This window comes from Schistocerca serialis, chromosome 6 (genome assembly GCF_023864345.2).
Source record: "Schistocerca serialis cubense isolate TAMUIC-IGC-003099 chromosome 6, iqSchSeri2.2, whole genome shotgun sequence".
NCBI lineage: Eukaryota > Metazoa > Arthropoda > Insecta > Orthoptera > Acrididae > Schistocerca > Schistocerca serialis.
In genome coordinates, this window is record NC_064643.1 from 648953938 (window position 1) to 648973343 (window position 19406).

Below are 19406 nucleotides of genomic sequence, written 5' to 3' on the forward strand. Positions count from 1 at the left end.
GACTCAGGAAGAGAGTCAATGAGGTTCTGGAAGGTACTGACAGGGATGTCCAGCCACACTGACTCCAGTGCCATGTTCAGCTGCACCACATTTCTGGGTTGAGGATCCATGGCGCCAACAGTCCAATCGAGGTAATCCAACATATTCTGAATTAGGTTTAAATCTGGGAAGTTTGGTGGCCAGGGGAGCACGGTAATCTCATCCAGGTTCTCTTCAAACAACGCGTGTACACTGCGAGCTGTGACACACTGCACTGTTCTGCTGGTAGATGCCATCATGCCGAGGAAAAACAAACCACATGTAGGTGTGGACATGGGCCCCAAGGATATGTGCATACTTGTGCTGATCCACTGCACCTTCCAGAATGATGAAATCATCCGGGGAATAGCAAGAAAAAAAAAACACCCCCCCGAGACCATAATACTTCCTGCTCTAGCCCGGACACTTCCAACGCTTGTTGCGGGGTATTTGCTTTCAGACATTTCATTTCATGTCATACACACCAACACCAATTGCCACCTGTCCGATGGAGCATAAACATTATTCATCTGAAAAAGTCATTCAGTGGACGTCCAATTGTGGTACTGCTGTGCAAATTCCACCTCTGTCACCGACAAACAGTAGTCAGTATGTGTTCGTGAACCAGGTACTTGCTGTGGAAGCCCATATGTAGAAACGTTCATTGAACAGTCAATGAGGAGACACTGTTGGTAGCCTCTTGGTTCACGTGCACGGTCAGCTGCTCAACACTTGCGCATCTACTCACCCGTACGCATTTCTGCAGCTCTTATTCACCTCTGTCATCTATGGCCCGTGAAGCACAACAGTTGCCCTGGGCCCAGTTATGGATAACATCATTTTGGCAAGCATAGTATACTTTAACCAAGTGGCCCATGAACAGTTTATGAACTTAGCCATTTTGGAAATGCTTCTACCCTAGGCCCAAAAGCCAATGATTGTGCCCTTTTTGGGTGTCAGATAAATCGCTCCGTTTCCGCATTACAACAATGACTGTGTTGTTTTCTGCATCCCCCCCCCCCCCCCCCCTCCTGACACGCTTTACATACCCTCCACTGCTAGTGCTGCCACCTGCTGTCTGTGAGTGGTTATTGCACACTGATGTCAAATGTAGGCAGTGTCACATTAGTGAGACTAGACTGTGTATGATGATATAATGAAATGAATGATAATTAGTTTTCATTTATATTTTTCAAAATGTAGTCAGTCTCCTCTTGGGCCCTTTCAAATGAAGTTCACTTTTATAGTATAAGTAAAACATTACATGGCCGACCTCTACATATTATTGGTGTGAAAGTTAAAGTACAGAATAATCACTATTCACTGAATGATACTATCTCCTTTGTAAATAAGAAACATAATTTCAGTTGTATTTATAATGGAATTTTAATCAACTAATTTGGTGTAGATGAAGAAGTTCTTTAATTTTGAGAATTGCTAAAAGTCAGAAGTATATGTTTGGTCTTCTAACACCTAAACAACGTAAATTTATGAAAAAAATATATTTTTGTTTCAAGCATAGGGAAAACCTAGGCAACGAGGAGAATCGGTAATTGAAATTCACGATGATTTCAGAAAGTGATCATAGAAAAGAATCTTCCTTACTTTATATTACTCTTCCTCAAATGAGACAAACCTGCAGATATACAAGAAGCTAATAACATACAGTTAAAGTAATTGTTTATTGACTATAGTAGTCTGGTACACTGGTGGTTACACCACAGACTTCAACATGAAAATCAAATCAACAACAAATTTAGAACTTATTATCCTGCAAGTGACAGCTATCAACAATTCCAGGCCAAAATGTTACTCCCATACAGTATGGCCACCAGTGGATGACACATCTGCAGTGATGTGAATAACCTTGCATAATAGGCTGATGCCTTCTCAGGGAGGCACTATTCCTTAACCTAATCACTTGTTTCTCATTGAAATTTTCTGGCAGATTAAAATTGTATGCTGGATAAGGACTTGGACTTGAAACCTTTAACTTTCATCGATGAGGGCTCTACTGACTGACTTATCAAAGCATTTCTGTAAAGTTTGGAAGGTAGGAGATGAGGTACTGGCAGTAGTAAAGCAGTGATGGTGACTCATGCTAGGATAGCTCAGTCAGTAGAGCACTTGCCGGCAAAAGGCTAAGGTGCCAGCACAACATGCTCAACTTCAATACCTATTTCACAACTTGTGCCATTTGGATCCTTCCCCCTCCCCCAACATCAACTGCTCTGCAGCGGAGATATGTCCTACTTCATTTCCATAATTCTGCTGCACTCAATTTTCTCTAGCCCTACACCTAGATGCAGCATGGCCCAGAACAATGACTTCAGTAATCTTGTACCCACATTGCATTCTCTGCAGTATCTCCTCCCTTTTGTGTTCTCACACACCAGCCTAATTCACTCCTCCATGACATCGTCACCATGCGCTGCATGAACTTGCACGTGCCAGTGCCCGTGTCACATTCCCAACCTGAGCAACTTCTGTCTCCCTCCCAACCATCAGCCACCATGTCCCAATGATCTCCCCCCCCCCCTTTCCCCCCTCCTTTTCTCTCCTCACTCACTCCTCTCAACATTACCCCGCAGCACAATCAAGCTGCAGAGTGGCTGTCATGACACAGTGTACTCAGGTGGCAAACATAGCTTTATAGGTTTTTGTGTACTCTATCTCAATAAAGGATTCATCTGAAAGCTAGTAAAGTTTTCAGCCTAGATTGTGTGCCTGCCCATCACTCAACGCGAAAGAGGGATTAATATTTCTAACTTCTTGAAAATGCGAGTCGCAGACGGGAGCAATGAAAAAGACTGTTAGATATCATTCAGTCATCCGACTACGTCCTTTATTAGACAATATAAAACAAAAGTCTCACACATTGACATAAGCACAATTCACACACATGGCCACTGTCGTATCTGGGCACTAAGAACCAATTGTGACTGCATCTGAGATGAGCAGGGATCTTTGCCCCCGTCTGGTGACTCAGTACCATCCAGGACTATAGCAACTGAACCACATTCCCCGCCAGGGTTTTGAATATCTCTCACCGTGCCCTGAAATGAGAAATATCCTCCCTAACACTATCAAGGTTTTCTATTCTGCTGTCGAATTAACCTATGCAACACCTTTGTCCAACCCAACTCTTTTATCATCAAATATCAGGTATTCCCTTATAAGGCCACTGTTCCATTGGACTACATGTTATTAATCATAAGTTCATGATCTGAGTCTGACTTTGGATTAATATTGTTTGATTACTAGTGATTGGACAGTAACTTAACAGGCAGAAAAGTTGAGAGAAGTGAGGAGCTGCCTGCAGAGGAAATGGCACTATGATACGGAGGTGAGTCAAATAAAAACCTTAAATTTGTAATAACAAATCAAAATTTCGCGCCGTTATCCTGTAAGTTGGTAAGCGCACTATAAATAGCATGCAGAATGGTCTGTACGTGGCAGCATAGTGCAGATGCACACATACCATTGCAGTATCGTTATAAAGATGGCCGCCCCACTTGTGACTTGCACCAGGGAAGAACAGTGTTCTGTTATTCGGTTTTTGTGTAGTGAAGGTGTGAAACCTATTGAAATTCATCGATGAATGAAGGTTCAGTACGGTGATGCATGTTTGTCACAGCAGCAAGTCTACGAATGGAGTAAGAAGTTTGCAAATGGTGTGACTTCAGTGGAAGATGTTCCTCGTTCAGGTCAGGCACAACGAGTTGTGACTCCACAGAGCATTGCAGCAGTTGAAGCCATAGTGAAGGAAAACCGCCGAGTGACACTGAATGAAATTGCAGCATGTTTACAGATTAGTCGTGGTTCAGCACACCACACTGTGGATGATGTGCTCCAGTTTCACAAAGTGTCTGCAAGATGGATGCCACGGCAGCTGACTCCTGAAATGAGAGAACGACGTGTTGATGCTTGTGTAGAACTTCTTCGGCACTTTGAACGAAAAGGTGATGGCTTCCTTGCAAGAATCGTTACTGAGAACGAAACGTGGGTTCACTTCCACCAACCAGAAACGAAGAGAGCGAGCAAGGAATGGCGGCATTCCGCATTCCTCATCACCAAAACCAAAGAAGTTTCAAACAGAACTATCAGCATGGAAGGTTATGCTGACACTCTTTTGGGGCAAAAAAGGCTTCATTTTGGAGCATTACATGCCTAGAGGGACCATTGTCACCAGTGCATCATACACAGATCTCCTAAAAAATCATCTGCGGCCTGCAATCAAATCAAAGCCACGTGGATTGTTGTCAGCAGGTGTCCTTTTGCAACATGACAATGCAAGGCCCCACAGTGCCCGTACAACAGTTGCAACAATCACAGACCTGCATTTTGAGTGTCTTCCTCATCCACCATACTCACCAGACATTGCCCCAAGTGATTTCCATATGTTTAGACCACTCAAAGACGCAATGGGAGGAAAGAAGTTCCGTTCTGATGAAGAGGTACGCCACGTGGTGCATGAGTGGTTGTGCGGACTACCAAAAGAATATTTTTCTAAAGGAATTTATGCACTTTGTGAGTTCTGGAGAACTTGCATTGAGCATGGGGGAGATTATGATGAAAAGTTATACAGCTTTGTACTACTTCTGCACAAGAAATAATATTTTAAAAAATATTTAAGGTTCTCATTTGACTCACCCTTGTACAAATGCTGCAGAAACTAAAAGTAGAAAATGAGAATCTCAATAAGAAGATGGACATGTAAGAAATCAAAGCTAAGTCTCTGCACCAGACTGTCGGCCTGACTGCGGTTGTTGATAAGCTTCACCATAATGTAGACTTACATGCTGTACAAGGTCGCAAAATGTTGAATAAACTTTACGAAACAGCAGCCAAGAAAGTGTACTTCAACAGGAGTTGGCAGATTTGTATATTAAAAGCATCTGTGGGGAAAATAACGAAACTTGCGTGATGTAGATTCTACATTGTAATGACAAATTTGTGTTTAATTTTTGTGGTTTTTGGAAATTATTATTTTGGTAAGTGTTTGAGAATGTTGGGAACTTCAAACTTAGGAAATGTGTATGCAGCCATAGTTGAGCGTAGCATGTTTGCAGATGAGATTGCAAAGAATTGTGTCAAAAGAAAAATGATTTTTCTGTCAGTGTCCTGTTTTGTTAAAATTCTGTTCAAAGAAGTATAAAAAGTAACATATGGAAACAGATTCGTGTCTTTAGTAAAAACAGGTGATGCAGAAGACAAGAATGATGTAAATGAACATAAGGATGTGAGCCCTCAAAGTTCATGATATATGTTATTGGGATCACAGGACCCAGAGCTATGCAGCATTGTTTTTTTGTTTTTCATTCTTTGGTTCTACATCATTCTTCCCCTTTTCAGTGAACTTTCCAAGCTATCTTCTTCTCTCAATCTATCCTCTTTCTGTTATGTAGTTAAGTGTACAAATGGTAAAGTTTGTTGAAAACAATTTCTCATTAACATGGAGAATTTATTTACATATATTGCTGAAAAGTGAAAAGTTTTCTTATATTTTCTGAAATGGAAGTTATAATTTACTGTTTTTCATTTGAAAGTACTTCTGAAACTAAGGAAACTGACTGTGTTTTGTATTTCTATTCTGTCTCCTTCAATATAGTATTATCCACAGGAATTTTTACTCCGGGAAAATTTATGTTGTTTTGAAAATTGAATTTGCATCACTGACTGAAGATACTGCTGCATAAAATGAGCTTTTATGAAGTACCATATTTATGTTCTGTCTTGGGTCAAAGAAACAGAAACATGGATGTTTGAATATTCACTGTATTTTCGAAATTATTACACTTTATTAATGAGTTTTGCTATACATGGGAAAGGCTACGCTCTGTTTAAAATACTGTGGGTATTTTCACCTTGGGGGATAGAAGTTACGAAGTCAAGCATTATGGTTTATTATTGTCGTATTGTAAGATTTTAGTCCACAAGTTAAATATGATGATTATGATAAAACAGAAGCATTACTAAGAATATTGTTGCAAAGGAAAACTTTTAGCTGGAATTTCAGGTGTTTGGACAAGTTTTTATACTATCCCAATTACAGTTTGAAATGGGCTCTGAGGTCACTCTTGGCATTCCAGCGACTGTCGGAGAAGGTTGAGATGGCCAGCCTTGTGTGTGGAGTTGCAGCGAAGCTCATAATTTGCAGCATTAGCCCCACAAGTGTTTGTGGCCCTTTGGTTTTGAGTTCAGTGGAAGGACTGAACCAGAGAATTAGAAAGTTCTGTGAAAAGCTAGGCTGTGACTTCCTGGACTTCCACCATAGGGTTGAGAACTGTAGTGTCACCCTAAATAGGTCAGGTGTGTGCTACACATCAGACGCTGCTACTCAGGTAGGACTGTGTGTCGGATGCACACAAGGGTTTCTTAGATTAGATACTTCTCCATCCAATCCAGATAACAACAGCTGTAGGAAGCCCAGAAGTATCAGTGTAAGATCGAAAGAAATGCCTCCCACAGGTGAGAATATTAAATTCCTAATGGTAAACCGATGAAGCATTCGCAAGAAAGTGCCAGAGTTTGAAGTGCCCATTAAAAGCAGTGAAGCGTTCGTAATACCATGTACAAAAAGCTGATTGAAACCTGAAATTGACAGCAGTGAGATTTTTGGGGAAAATATAAGTGTATATCAAAAGGATAGGCAAATGGGAAATGGAGATGGAGTATTTTTAGCAGTAGAAAAGAAATTATAATACACTGCGATAGTAGCCAAAGCCGCACGTGAGACTGGGCAAGACTCAGTATCAGGGGTGAGTTTAAAATGATAACTGGGTTCTTCTATCTTCCACCAGGCTCATCTCCTGATGTAATCAAAAACTTTAGAGAAAACATGAGTTCACATGTATGTAAGTTCCCCAATAATACTGTAATCAGCAATGGAGATTTTAATTGACCAACAATTAATTGGGAAAATTACTGTTTTGTAAGTGGTGGGCATGATAAGACAGACTCTGAAACTTCACTGAATGCCTTCAGTGAAAGCTACATAGAACAGACAGTTAGGAACCCCACTCTTGATGGAAATATATTGGATCTAACGGCAACAAATAGATCTGAACTCTTTGAGGATATCCACATTGAAAATGGTATCAGTGACTATTATGCAGTTGTGGCAACAATGATTACCAAAGTACAAATGACAACTAAAACAAGCAGAAAGATACATATTTTCAATAAACCTGATAAAAAAATCAGTAGTTTCAAATGTCAATGAGGAATTTGAAACTTTCAGCACTGGGCAGGAGCATGTAGAGGGACTCTTGACTCAAGTTTGAAAGAATAGTTGACCATGCACTGGATAGATATGTACCCAGTAGAACAATTCATAATGGGAGGGAACCTCCATGGTATACAGTCACTGTAAACAAACTTCTAAAGAAACAGAGATTACTGCAGAATAGGTGTAAAACAAAGCATAGGGCTAGAGATAGAGAGATGCTGAATGATATGCATTTGGCAGTCGAGAGAGCAATGCATGATGCCTTTCATGACTACCGTAGTAGAATGTTGTCAAGCGACTTTTCACAGAACCCAAAGAAATTCTGGTCACATGTGAAGGCACCAAAGTTAGTGTCCAGCCCTTAACAGATGAGATAGGAACTGAAATCGAGGGTAGCAAAACAAAAGTTGAACTCTGTTTTAAAATGTTCCTTTACAAAGGAAAACCCAGGACAATTGCTCCAATTTAATCCTTGTAACACTGAGATGATGAATGAAATAAGTATTAGTGTCAGTAGCATTGAGAAACAGCTGAAATCATTAAAACTGAACAAAGCTCCAGGCCCCGATGGAATACCAGTCAGATTTGATACTGAATTTGTGGCTGAGTTAGCCCCTCTTCTCACTATAGATCCCCTGAATAAAAAACCATGCACATTTTTTGGAAAAAGGCACAGGTCACATCTGTCTACAAGAAGGGTAGGAGAAGTGATCCATAAAACTATCATTCAATATCCTTGACACTGATTTGTTGTAGGATCTTAGAACATATTCTGAGGTCAAACATAATGAGATATCTTGAACAGAATGATCTCCTCAATGTCAACCAGCATGGATTTTTAAGACAATGATCATGTGAAAACCAACTCACCCTTTTCTCACATGACATACTGAAAGCTTTGGATCAAGGCAATCAGGAAAATTCATTGTTTCTTGATTTCTGAAAAGCATTTGACTCAGTATTGCAGCTACACTTACGGTCAAAAGTATGATCATTAAGGGGGTATAAAGTGAAATTTGTGACTGGATTGAGGACTTTTTTGGTAGGGAGACACAGCGTGTTGTCTTGTCTTAGGTGGAGAGTCATTGTCAGATGTAGAAGTAACTTCTGGTGTTCCCAGGGAAGTGTGCTGGGATCCTTGCTGTTCATGTTGTACATTAATGACCTTGCAAATGAATATTAATAAGTATTGTGAGGATAAGATTACAATAATTACTGCACACTCAGAGGCATTCAAACAATGATTCTTCCCGCACTCCATACGTGAATGGAATAGGAAGAATCCCCAAAAACTGTACCAATGAGACATATCTTCTGCCAAGTGCATCTGTGTGGTTTGCAGAGTATAGATGCAGATGTAGAGTATGTTGATTAGAGAAAGAATGTAGCTTATTAGACCACATGAGCAATGAAAATTTGACAGCTATAAACTGCGTTCAGGATTTTTTTTATACTGAGGAGCTGATGACATGATTTATGACGACGCCAATGATGATGATATAAGCTGAAGTGAATGTCTGTAGTATTGAAGAATTATGAGAATTATAATAATGATATTGCTGATGAGAATATTATGAAAAGGACAGATTGATACTCACCATATAGTGCAAATGCTGAGTCACAGAAAGGCACAACAAAAAGACTGTGAAACACAGCAAGCTTTCAGCCAAGAAGACCTTCTTGTGAATTAAACGCAAGTGCAAGCACGCACACGTACACGCACCAAGACAGCCAGAGACAGTGGTCACATGTATCTCCGCTATATGGTGAGTAATAACCCATCCTTTTTCATAATACTGTCATTATTCCATCCTGGATTTTCCATTGTTAGATACTGCTGATGATATTATTTACGAGGATGATGATGATAATAAGTGTTACGGTTCGCATTTCTGAATTGCAGTAGTTCCTATTTGTTGTGTCACATGGTATGTATTTACAGGAAGGAGTAAGTTAACTTTTTGTTGTTCTGAAAGTGGACCTGATGGGTATAAGAAATATATTGAGTTACAATTAATAATTTTGTAATGAAAATATGTTGTTTAGACAAAGAAAAGTAATCCTGACTATGCGAACTAATGGGGGGCATGGGTGTTCAGAAAAGCGGTTTATTCGGATAATCAAACTGTATACTTTTATATACCAATTAAAATAAGTATATTTATAATGACATGAATTTATTTTATTATTACAAAGGCAAGTACAGTGGAAATGTATGCAGTACAGTATAGTATACAAAAATATGTAGTAAATATGCATCTTGCATATACAGTACATACATACACAATTTTCAGAGTAGATATCTGATACTGGTCGCTTTCACCTTGAGCTTCAAACCATTGCATGACAGTATCTAAACATGTAAATGTTTCAGAAGCACCAAGTATATTTTCCATCATCATTTTCTGGACCACTAGTTGAGGAGATGCTGGTGGCTTAAGCTTTACCAGTGACAACATACACAATTTTGCTCCCCTGCATGACTTGCTGCCCAGGCTCTGCATCGTTGACACTCATCCGGTATTGAATGTCTTCTTCAATACATTTATGGCAATTGAGTTCTTTCAGCATATCGTACATTTCACAGATTTCAATCTTACATCATTTTCAATTAGACTCTCAGACTTTTCCACCATACCTAAATTTTATTCCACACTTTTTCCAGATTATGTCCCTTTATAGACTATCACTTGCTGCTACAATAACAAATGATATATCTTTGAAATCAATGTTTTCATGATTCCTGAACAACTTCCTTCTCCCTCCTCTCCTCTTCTCTTTCTGACAATAACTTACGTAACAATTGTTTTCTTTAATATTGTTGGAAAGTCTCAATAATACTTTATTACAGCCCGTGGATCAAAGTTACATTAGGTGGAAAAAACATCACTTTTATGAATTCACTCGTTTGAATTAAGATATCACACAACGGATGAGTATGTGTGTTGTCAAGGAGCAGTAATGTTTTCTCATCCTCTCCATTCTTTAACTGACGAACTTTTATGGAAGGTATAAATATTTCTATATACTATTCCATGAAAATCGTACTAGCCATCCAGGTGCTCTTTTGAGAGATGTAAACAAAAGGCATCATAAATATATAAATGTGTTTGGAACAACATAGTTTCTTCCTTTTACGAATGATGAGCGTACACAATTTGTGGCTATCAGTAGCTTTAGCACAAGCTAAATCAGGAATATGTTTCTTGCTTATTTTAGGATGGTGGCGCTAATTCACAATGTGAAGTTAGAGGTTTTCTTGTAAAAGTGTTTCAACTGAGCCCAGTTTTTGAGAGCATAATCCCCCTCTCTCAATACATATCTTAGCTTTATTTTGAAAGAATTAGCTGCTGAAGAATTACAGAAAGTTCCCTCCTTGTATTTGAACCTCACGAATGGTTTGCCTGTACTTAAAACTTTCTAACCAGCCCATACCTCCAAGACTTTAATTGAACTAAATTGCTTTTTCACATACACTGGGATGAGAAATAGGTTCTCCTTGTGATATTTTAGTGCAAAACCACTTGTAAAAAGCATCATCTTGATCCATGTCCATGGTGAGTTTCATAGTTTATGGAGTTACTGATCCATTAATAGAATGAAGCTTAGATATAAAATCTGTGATGCTCATCTTTTCTTTTCTTAAATCCGTAGTTACTGACTTACCAAACTTGTAATCATTACATAATTTGGTTTCAGATTCCTCTAACCTTTTATTAATCTTGTACTTAACTCTCATAAAAAGGACAACAAGTTTATCTTTAGGCATTTTATACTGCACTTTACACAGAAAAGTTGACAAGTGATTGTAACAGACTCCAGTTGTTTACAATTGTCGGCAACTCGGAATGGGCGTTGGGTGGTGGTGGTGGTGGTGGTGGTGGTGGTGGTGGTGGTGGTGGGGGGGGGGGGGGGGGGTGGACAGTACACACAAGTGGACAACAGTTTGGTTAAGCAACAGTTTGGTTGACCGATGTACAAGTAAAGCTGTGAGGACGGGGCGTGAGACATGCTTGGGTAGCTCAGATGGTAGAGCACTTGCCCGCAAAAGGCAAAGGTCCCGAGTTCGAGTCTCGGCCGGGCACACAGTTTTAATCTGCCAGGAAGTTTCATCTTCACAGAACATTTTAATATAAACTGTTTTATTATTAGCTGGAAACACACCTATTGACTAACTTTGGAATGACTGAACTTGGCTGTTTGGCTGGGAGTATCGTGTCTTTCTATATAACTCTTACTGCCAAATATCAAGTATGCCATTACACAGGGTGGTACTGTTAATACTTTGACCATAAACACTGAGATTTCCAGCACATTACAATGATCCACAATTGCTAACTCAAGGCACAAATTTTTGGGTAATTCTGACGGAGAGCCTGCTTTTCAAATCACCCAGTAAAACAGGACAGCAAATTTCAGATGAGCGAAAAGCCCGGTCCTAGATCTTCCTAGTAATATGTAAGCCAGAACCATCAGGTAGTTAATGAGTGACAGCAGATAACATGACGATTTAGTTGGCACTCTTATTATCAGAATCAGGCAAGTGTCTTTTTCCTGCATGAGTGCTTCCAAAGGTGGAAGGATGTTTGTTGGTGTTCTTCAAATCACAGACATACACTGCAAGCTGTTCCACACATTGCACTACCCTGCTTTTAGAAGCCATAATGCCAAGGAAAAACAAACTCCATGTAAGGGTGAGAATGGTCCCCAAGGTCAAAAGCATACCTGTGTTGAGCCATTGTGCCTTCCAGAATGAGTCACCCAGGGAATGCCAAGAAATCATTCCCCAGACCATAACATTCCTTCCTACAGCTTGGACCCTTACAACGATTGTTGCAGAGCATTTGCTTTCAGACATTTAATGCTGTACACAACAACAGCCATCTGTTTGATGAAGCATAAAACACGATTCACCTGAACTGGCCAGCTGTCACCACTCTGTGGATATCCAGCTGCAGTACTGGCATGCAAATTACAGCCTTTGCTGCCAACAAACACCAGCACGAACCTGGTGGCTGCTGCAGAGGTTAGGTAGCAGCAATGTTTGCTGAACGGTCGTTGCAGAGACACTGCTGGTAGCCCCTTGGTTCATCTGGACAGTCAGTTGCTTAACAGTTGCACGTCTATTTACCTGTCCACATCTCCGCAGCTGTCATTCTCCCCAGTCATCTACAGCCTGTGGTGTACTACAGTTGCCCTGGCAACAGTTTTTGACAGTGTCGTTTTGACAATTTAAAAACTTAGCCATTTCAGATATGATTCAGCCACGCCCCCAACGCCAATGGATTTCGCTCTTTGGACATCAGATAAATCATCCTGTTGCCACATTACAACAATGACTGCACAGTTTACCGCATCCCTCGGACACGCTTTATGTACCTTCCATTGTTAGTGCTGCCATGTACTGCCTAAGTAGTTACTGCATAGGCGGTGATCATATTGATGTGACTGGGCCATGTGTATCATGCACTACACTGCAACATATACGATTAATCATAATGAAGCAATTGAAAACTGGTACCTTATATTAAGAGGATGCTGGGATGAAGTTGTTATTACCCATGTACAACTGGTGTAATTTGGATATGGAAATGGATAATGTGGACTTGATATTCTTCCTTGTGGAGCACTATAGTGAGTGTGTCCACACACATCACTTTGTTGTTCATAATAAGTTGCTTCTGCTGAAAGATTAAACCATTAAAGATTGAAAATACAAACAAAATCCATCACCTCTTTAATAGCAATAGGAAACAAGGAAAAAGAAAAATACATGTCACTTCCATGTACACAAAAATATATCTTTACAACCCTTAGAATTTATCACTGCTACACTATAAACAGGAAAACAATTTAACGTAATGTCATTATTTTTTGAAAGGAGAGACTCAATGCTCAATATGAGACATAAATGTGACAGGGTGAAAGCTTTCTCAATGAGCCACTGTTTATTTAAGTGCATTTCTATTGTTTCTACTGTAGAAATACATGAGCAATGTAACTGTCTGTGTAATCAACTCCACAGCCAATTCATATTTCAGGCTCAAATTCCTGTGCTCTCAAGTCATAGCAGTTGTCATAAAGGAACAAAACAATTATTGAATCAATGTTTTGCTCACCATGCATTCTTTTTCGTTTCACACAACACAGTACAAATAAATATGTAGTACCTCACAGTCACTAAAACAAAGGAAAGGTGCCTTAATTAAGCAGAGAAGTGTCCTCCACCTTAATAAGAAGACGTGTTAAATGTGGTGTAACAAGTACCAATGATAAAACTACTGACAAACAGAAACCTAGGACAAAAACAATTATACTGAATTTCAGAATGAAATTCAATTGACAGTTGCAAATATTTTTTTATTTCACTTATTATAATCACAAGCAAAATAAAAATATATACTGCAGTTGCGAAAAGTAATAGCAATGAATAAAATAATAGCTATATTGGTGATGCAATACACTGATACTCTCTTAAAGTGTCTAATTATTGTGTTGCATGGCTAGGAAATGTATTTGCTATTTTATATGTATAATTTGAAAATTTATAAAATTGATAAAACTGTTGTATACACCACAAAAAGCTAACATTTTAATTATTTAAACTTAACAGCTGATTTTAGCAAAGTATTAGCTTACCTGAACATATAGCAGCAAAATGAGATAAAAATATGCATGCCAGAAAAATTTCCTTGTGCTGTATCTTCTTTGTGCTATTCATAGTGGAGTATTGCTGCTTCAAATCTACTGCATTTGCTGAAACAATCAAATTTGTTTCATAAGCACCTGTCATGTCACAGTTACAGAAAGAAATCACATCACCACTAAAATAAAGAAAAAAGATCATGTAAACTGTTGAATGCTGCAACTGCAACCTCTGTGAATGCCCATACCATTAAACGGCCACATTTGGTTTCCATATTGCAATACAAGACATCAACTGCAGCACATTTCTTATTTAATATATAGTGTTTTTTCTGCAGCACAAAGCCATTAAAAACATACAACTCAAAATAAATTTGTCCGCAGCTCATAGTCTGGTGATCAGTATTGTTGTCTCTAGATCCTAGTGTTTCAGTTTAAATTCCTAACTAAGTCAGACATTCTCTTCACTTGGGTTTCATAAACATGCAAGACACCACAGTGACATCAAATAGAAAGACTTGCACCTCATGGCCAAACAACCAGAGACAGGATCTCCCAGCCAAAAATGTCATAGAATTACTTGATTTCATATAATACATTCTATGGATGATTTTGTATGCTGTGTGTATGTCTTTAACTAGGCCTAATTTGTTTTGCACAGAGCTATTCAAATACTGTGCATTTTTCATCCAGCTTACAAATTTTTCGAAATGCACTTGTTGAGAAAATTTCACAGCAAAACTCAATTCTTTAACAAATGATGATTTTCTCAGAGCCTGTTTTGCTTAAAAACTATTTTTCTCCAGTTAATTTGTACCACCAAATTGATCAAAATATAATGGAATGGTACATGCCTTTGAGATAAGAAGTATTTTCTAGAATCATTGGCGTAACCTGTGAAACAGAAAAGATGGAGAAGGAGATATAATCATAAGCTGCACACTGCGTATAAAAATCCACCTATCAAGAGAATAGTGAAATGAACCACATTGACATGGGCAGGGCACGTGGCACATGTAAGTGATATAGAAGTAGTCAGGAATTCTTTCTTCTTCTTCTTTTTCCTGGTGTTTATACCGTATCTACAAGAGATCGGCTTGTTAATATGGATTTGGCATGTTAGCAGTATAGAACGGCCTTACTTCCTGTCTCTGCTCCCCCTGCCATCCCCTCCCCCCCGGATGGAAATTGTGTATACCATCTGCTTTTTGCTACGTGTTATTTACGTGACAGTTGGAGAATGTTTGTGAAATGATTTTTGTAAATCATGTAACTGAGAAGAGATGAGGGTATCAGGCCATTTTCACCTAATAAGTTGTGAGAAACTGCCTAAAACCAACATCCACATTAGCTGGCACATTGTTCATGCACCATGCAGATTCAATCCAGAGCCAGTGTACCTCTCCAAATCCCGAATGTGCTGTTCCAACACGCATAGCTATCTGGGAGAGTCATGAAGGTAAAAGAACATTAGGTGGAAATCCTGGGAGTCCAAGAGGATGTGATCAACTGGGAACCAGATGGAGAGATGGAATCATGAAATACCTGCAGAAAATGTGCTATAAGGGTGGAAAGCTTGAGCATTTGATTGTGATAACTGCCAGAGAATTGCTGAAGAAGCCAAGGTTCAAAATGTACTACAGAAAAACACTAAGATCTCACTATGTCCTTAACTCTCTCTCTCTCTCTCTCTCTCTCTCTCTCTCTCTCTCACACACACACACACACACACACACACACACACACACACTCAAATAATCAAGCTCATCTCATGCACATATGATCGCCACCAGCGGTAAATCCATCTATCCTTTTCCTAATATTGTTGATAAAGTGAAGTTGTAGAGAGGAGAGTGGCATGCACGTTTTACGTTAATTTACTATAACCACTTAAAGGTTTGGTTTTCATAATTGTTGTACAATATCATACCAGAAAAGTGAGTGAAAATAAAATAAATAAATAAAGTTACAGACGAGGACATCCTTGCTATGCTCATGGACACTGATTTCGACATTTCTTACAATTCTGAAGTTGAGAAATATCTCACAGTGACAAACCAATAGTTGAAAGAGAGTTTCAATTTTTGTACTACTTCCACTTGTTCATATACACCACACTAGGAAAGCTAATTTTTCAATTAGAGAAATCAAACAAGAAACAAAAAGGATTTTTACATGGTCCTATTAAAAGCTTACTTGAAGGAAAAATCAGATTTCTGAAACACAGTGAGCTCTCATTCGAAGAAAGGCATGCCAATCAGAGTGTTTCAAAAAGTGTTACGTAAATAAAGGAAAAAAAATAAGCCAACAAGATTTGTGAGACTAGAGGTCCAAAACTTAAGCCTGCACTCCAAACTTGAAAGGTAATGAAGTATCTACAGTTTACTAGTGAGAAAGACTTGTTGAACAGTTCTTATTTTCAAGATATGAAATATTTAGTACTGCCAATAGACACATATAAAAGAAAAAGTAGATGACACTATCACAGCTTTCGGAAATGTTAATTCCTTTCTGAGGGAGGAGAAAGGGGTAGGTTGGAAAGGTTACAAAAGGAGGGTAGGTGACTCAGACCCCAAGATGACAAGAACCCAACTGCAGTGTTGATGACGTAGGGGCTCACCTTCCTTTTTAACCTTCCCCAATCAATTCAACTTTCCTTTCCAAGAAAGGAATTAATAGTTACAAAGTTAGAGTGTTTCAAGAAGGCAATGAGAGTATTTTTGCAGAAAAGAGCAGATAAACAGTTGTTAACATCCCACTAATGCACTTGGGAGAAGTATGTTCTGAGTGAGTCGATTAAGGACAGAGAATATTCACCGTGGTTTAAGAACAAAATTTGAAAGATACTTAGGAATCAGAGAATGTTGCACTACAGGTTCAAAAAAGAATACACGTGTGATGACGGACAATAGCTATTAGAAATTTGTGAATTTGTAAAAAAATCAATGCACAAAGCACACAACTTCCATTTTCATACCTAAGCAAAAGAGCTTGTCAAGAAAATTCTGGTCCTATGTAAAATCCCTTAGCAGGTCAAAGGCTTCTATCTAGTCACTTATTGACCAGTCTGGTGTGGCAATATAAAACAGAATAAGGAAAAGCAAAGTTTTAAATTTTGTGTTTAAGAGATCATCCGCGCAGGAGGATTGTACGAACATACTGTTGTTTGACAGTCATACAGATCCCCTTACAGAGAACAGTAATAGGAATCCTTGGCATAGAAGGACAAATGAAATGTTGAAAACAAGTAAGTCACCAGGTCAACACGGAATCTCAATTCAGTTTCACAGAGAGTACTCTATGGCCTTGACACCCTTACTTAACTTACATTTATCGAGAATCTCTCACCCACAGCAAAGTCCCAAGTGATAGGAAAAAAGTGCAGGTGACTTCTGTAAGAATAAAAGACCTGCAAAATTAAAGACCAATATCCTTAGCATTTGGCTGTTGCAGAATTCTTGAACATTTTCTCAGTTTGAATACTATAAATTTCCTTGAGATGGAAAAGATTCCATCTACAAATCAGCACTGATTTAGAAAGCATCATACATGTGAACCTCAACTTGCCCTTTTCTCACATATTCTCTGAACCATGTATGAAGGGCAACAGGCAGATTCCATATGCCCACGTTTTCGGAAAGCGTTTGACAGAGTCCCCCACTGCAGACTGTAAACTGAGGTATGAGTACATCGAATAGGTTCCCAGATAAGTGAGTGGCTCGAAGACTTCTTAAGTAGTAGAACCCAGTACATTGTCTTCAAGAAGTGTTAATCAGAGAGAACAGTATCATTAAGAGTGCCCCAGCGAAGTGTGAATGACCATTCTTATTCTCTGTACAAACGAAAGATCTGACAGACAGAGTGAGCAGCAATCTGGGGCTGTCTGATGATGACATCGTGGAATACAGGAAGATGTCATCGTTGAGAGACTGTAGCATGATATAAGATGACTTAGGCAAAATTTCTAGTTGGTGTAGTGAAAGCCATGAAACCAAGTCTACAAAGAAGCTTTGCTAGCTTTGTAAAACATATAGTCTCAAAATTCAGAATACCATGAGCAAGTTACAAAATTAACAATTTACAACTTCTAACTGCAAACATTCTTCACAAGTGTGAAGACTTCTAGTTATTAGACCTACAGCTTGAATAAAATAACATTGTAATTCACCAACTGCAAGGGCAAGGGGCAGCATTGCCCGTCAGAATGCAGCTTCACCTCACAAGGCTCTGCATGTACAGTGTCTAACAGGCAACACAGTGAGTGTACGGCACTTGAGGAAAAACTGCAATTGGCTTTCAGCTGGCTGCTACCACTCAACTCAAAACATCACTCACAAAGTTCCTGTAATCAACATATGATAAATTTAATTCCTACCAACATAATGAGCAGGTCATACTCTAAGTAAATGGTGTAACAGATTATCTTCAAATTTGACAAAATAAAAATATTAAGGGTGTTTTATATATGAAGCACTGGTAGAAGCCGACCTTGGGGAAGATCAGTTTGCATTCTGTAGAAATGTTGGAACACGTGAGGCAATACTGACTTTACAACTTATCTTAGAAGAAAGATTAAGGGAAGGCAAACCTATGTTTCTAGCATTTGTAGACTTAGAGAAAACTTTTGACAATGTTGATTGGAACACTGTCTTTCAAATTCTGAAGTTGGCAGGGGTAAAATACAAGGAGCGAAAGGCTATTTACAATTTCTACAGAAAGCAGATGGCAGTTATAAGAGTCGAGGGGCATGAAAGGGAAGCAGTGGTTGGGAAGGGAGTGAGACAGGGTTGTAGCCTATCCCCAATGTTATTAAATTTGTATATTGAGCAAGCAGTAAAGGAAACAAAAGAAAAATTCAGAGTAGGTATTAAAATCCATAGAGAAGAAATAAAAACTTTGAGGTTGGCCGATGACATTGTAATTCTGTCAGAGACAGCAAAGGACTTGGAAGAGCAGTTGAACGGAATAGACAGTGTTTTGAAAGGAGGATATAAGGATATAAGATGAACATCAACAAAAGCAAAACGAGGGTAATGGAATGTAGTTGAATTAAGTCGGGTAATGCAGAGGGAATTAGATTAGGAAATGAAATGCTTAAAGTAGTAAAGGAGTTTTGCTATTTGGAGAGCAAAATAACAGATGATGATCGAAATAGAGAGGATATAAAATGTAGACTGGCAATGGCAAGGAAAGCGTTTCTGAAGAAGAGAAATTTGTTAACATCGAGTAAGATTCAAGTGTCAGGAAGTTGTTTCTGAAAGTATTTGTATGGAGTGTAGCCTTGTATGGAAGTGAAACATGGACGATAAATAGGTTGGACAAGAAGAGAATAGAAGCTTACGAAATGTGGTGCTACAGAAGAATGCTGAAGATTAGATGGGTAGATCACATAACTAATGAGGAGGTATTGAATAGAATTGGGGAGAAGAGGAGTTTGTGGCACAACTTGACAAGAAGAAGGGACCGGTTGGTAGGACATGTTCTGAGGCATCAAGGTATCACAAAATTAGCA

The 19406-nt window shown here is 38.9% G+C and overlaps 1 protein-coding gene across 3 annotated transcripts in view; it reads right to left on the reverse strand.

Moving 5' to 3' along the window:
• LOC126484609 (low-density lipoprotein receptor-related protein 3-like) overlaps positions 1 to 19406 on the reverse strand; it is a 112215-nt gene that overhangs the window by 74216 nt on the left and 18593 nt on the right. For 2 of the 3 annotated variants that reach the window (XM_050108187.1, XM_050108184.1), the window contains exons 3-4: positions 13889 to 14005; positions 12771 to 12933 (exon numbers count right to left, since the gene is read on the reverse strand). In XM_050108187.1, coding sequence (XP_049964144.1) covers positions 12771 to 12933; positions 13889 to 13970 — 245 coding nt within the window. In that variant the 5' untranslated portion in view covers positions 13971 to 14005. The remainder of the gene's footprint in view (positions 1 to 12770; positions 12934 to 13888; positions 14006 to 19406) is intronic. The other variant, XM_050108186.1, reaches the window with a different exon arrangement.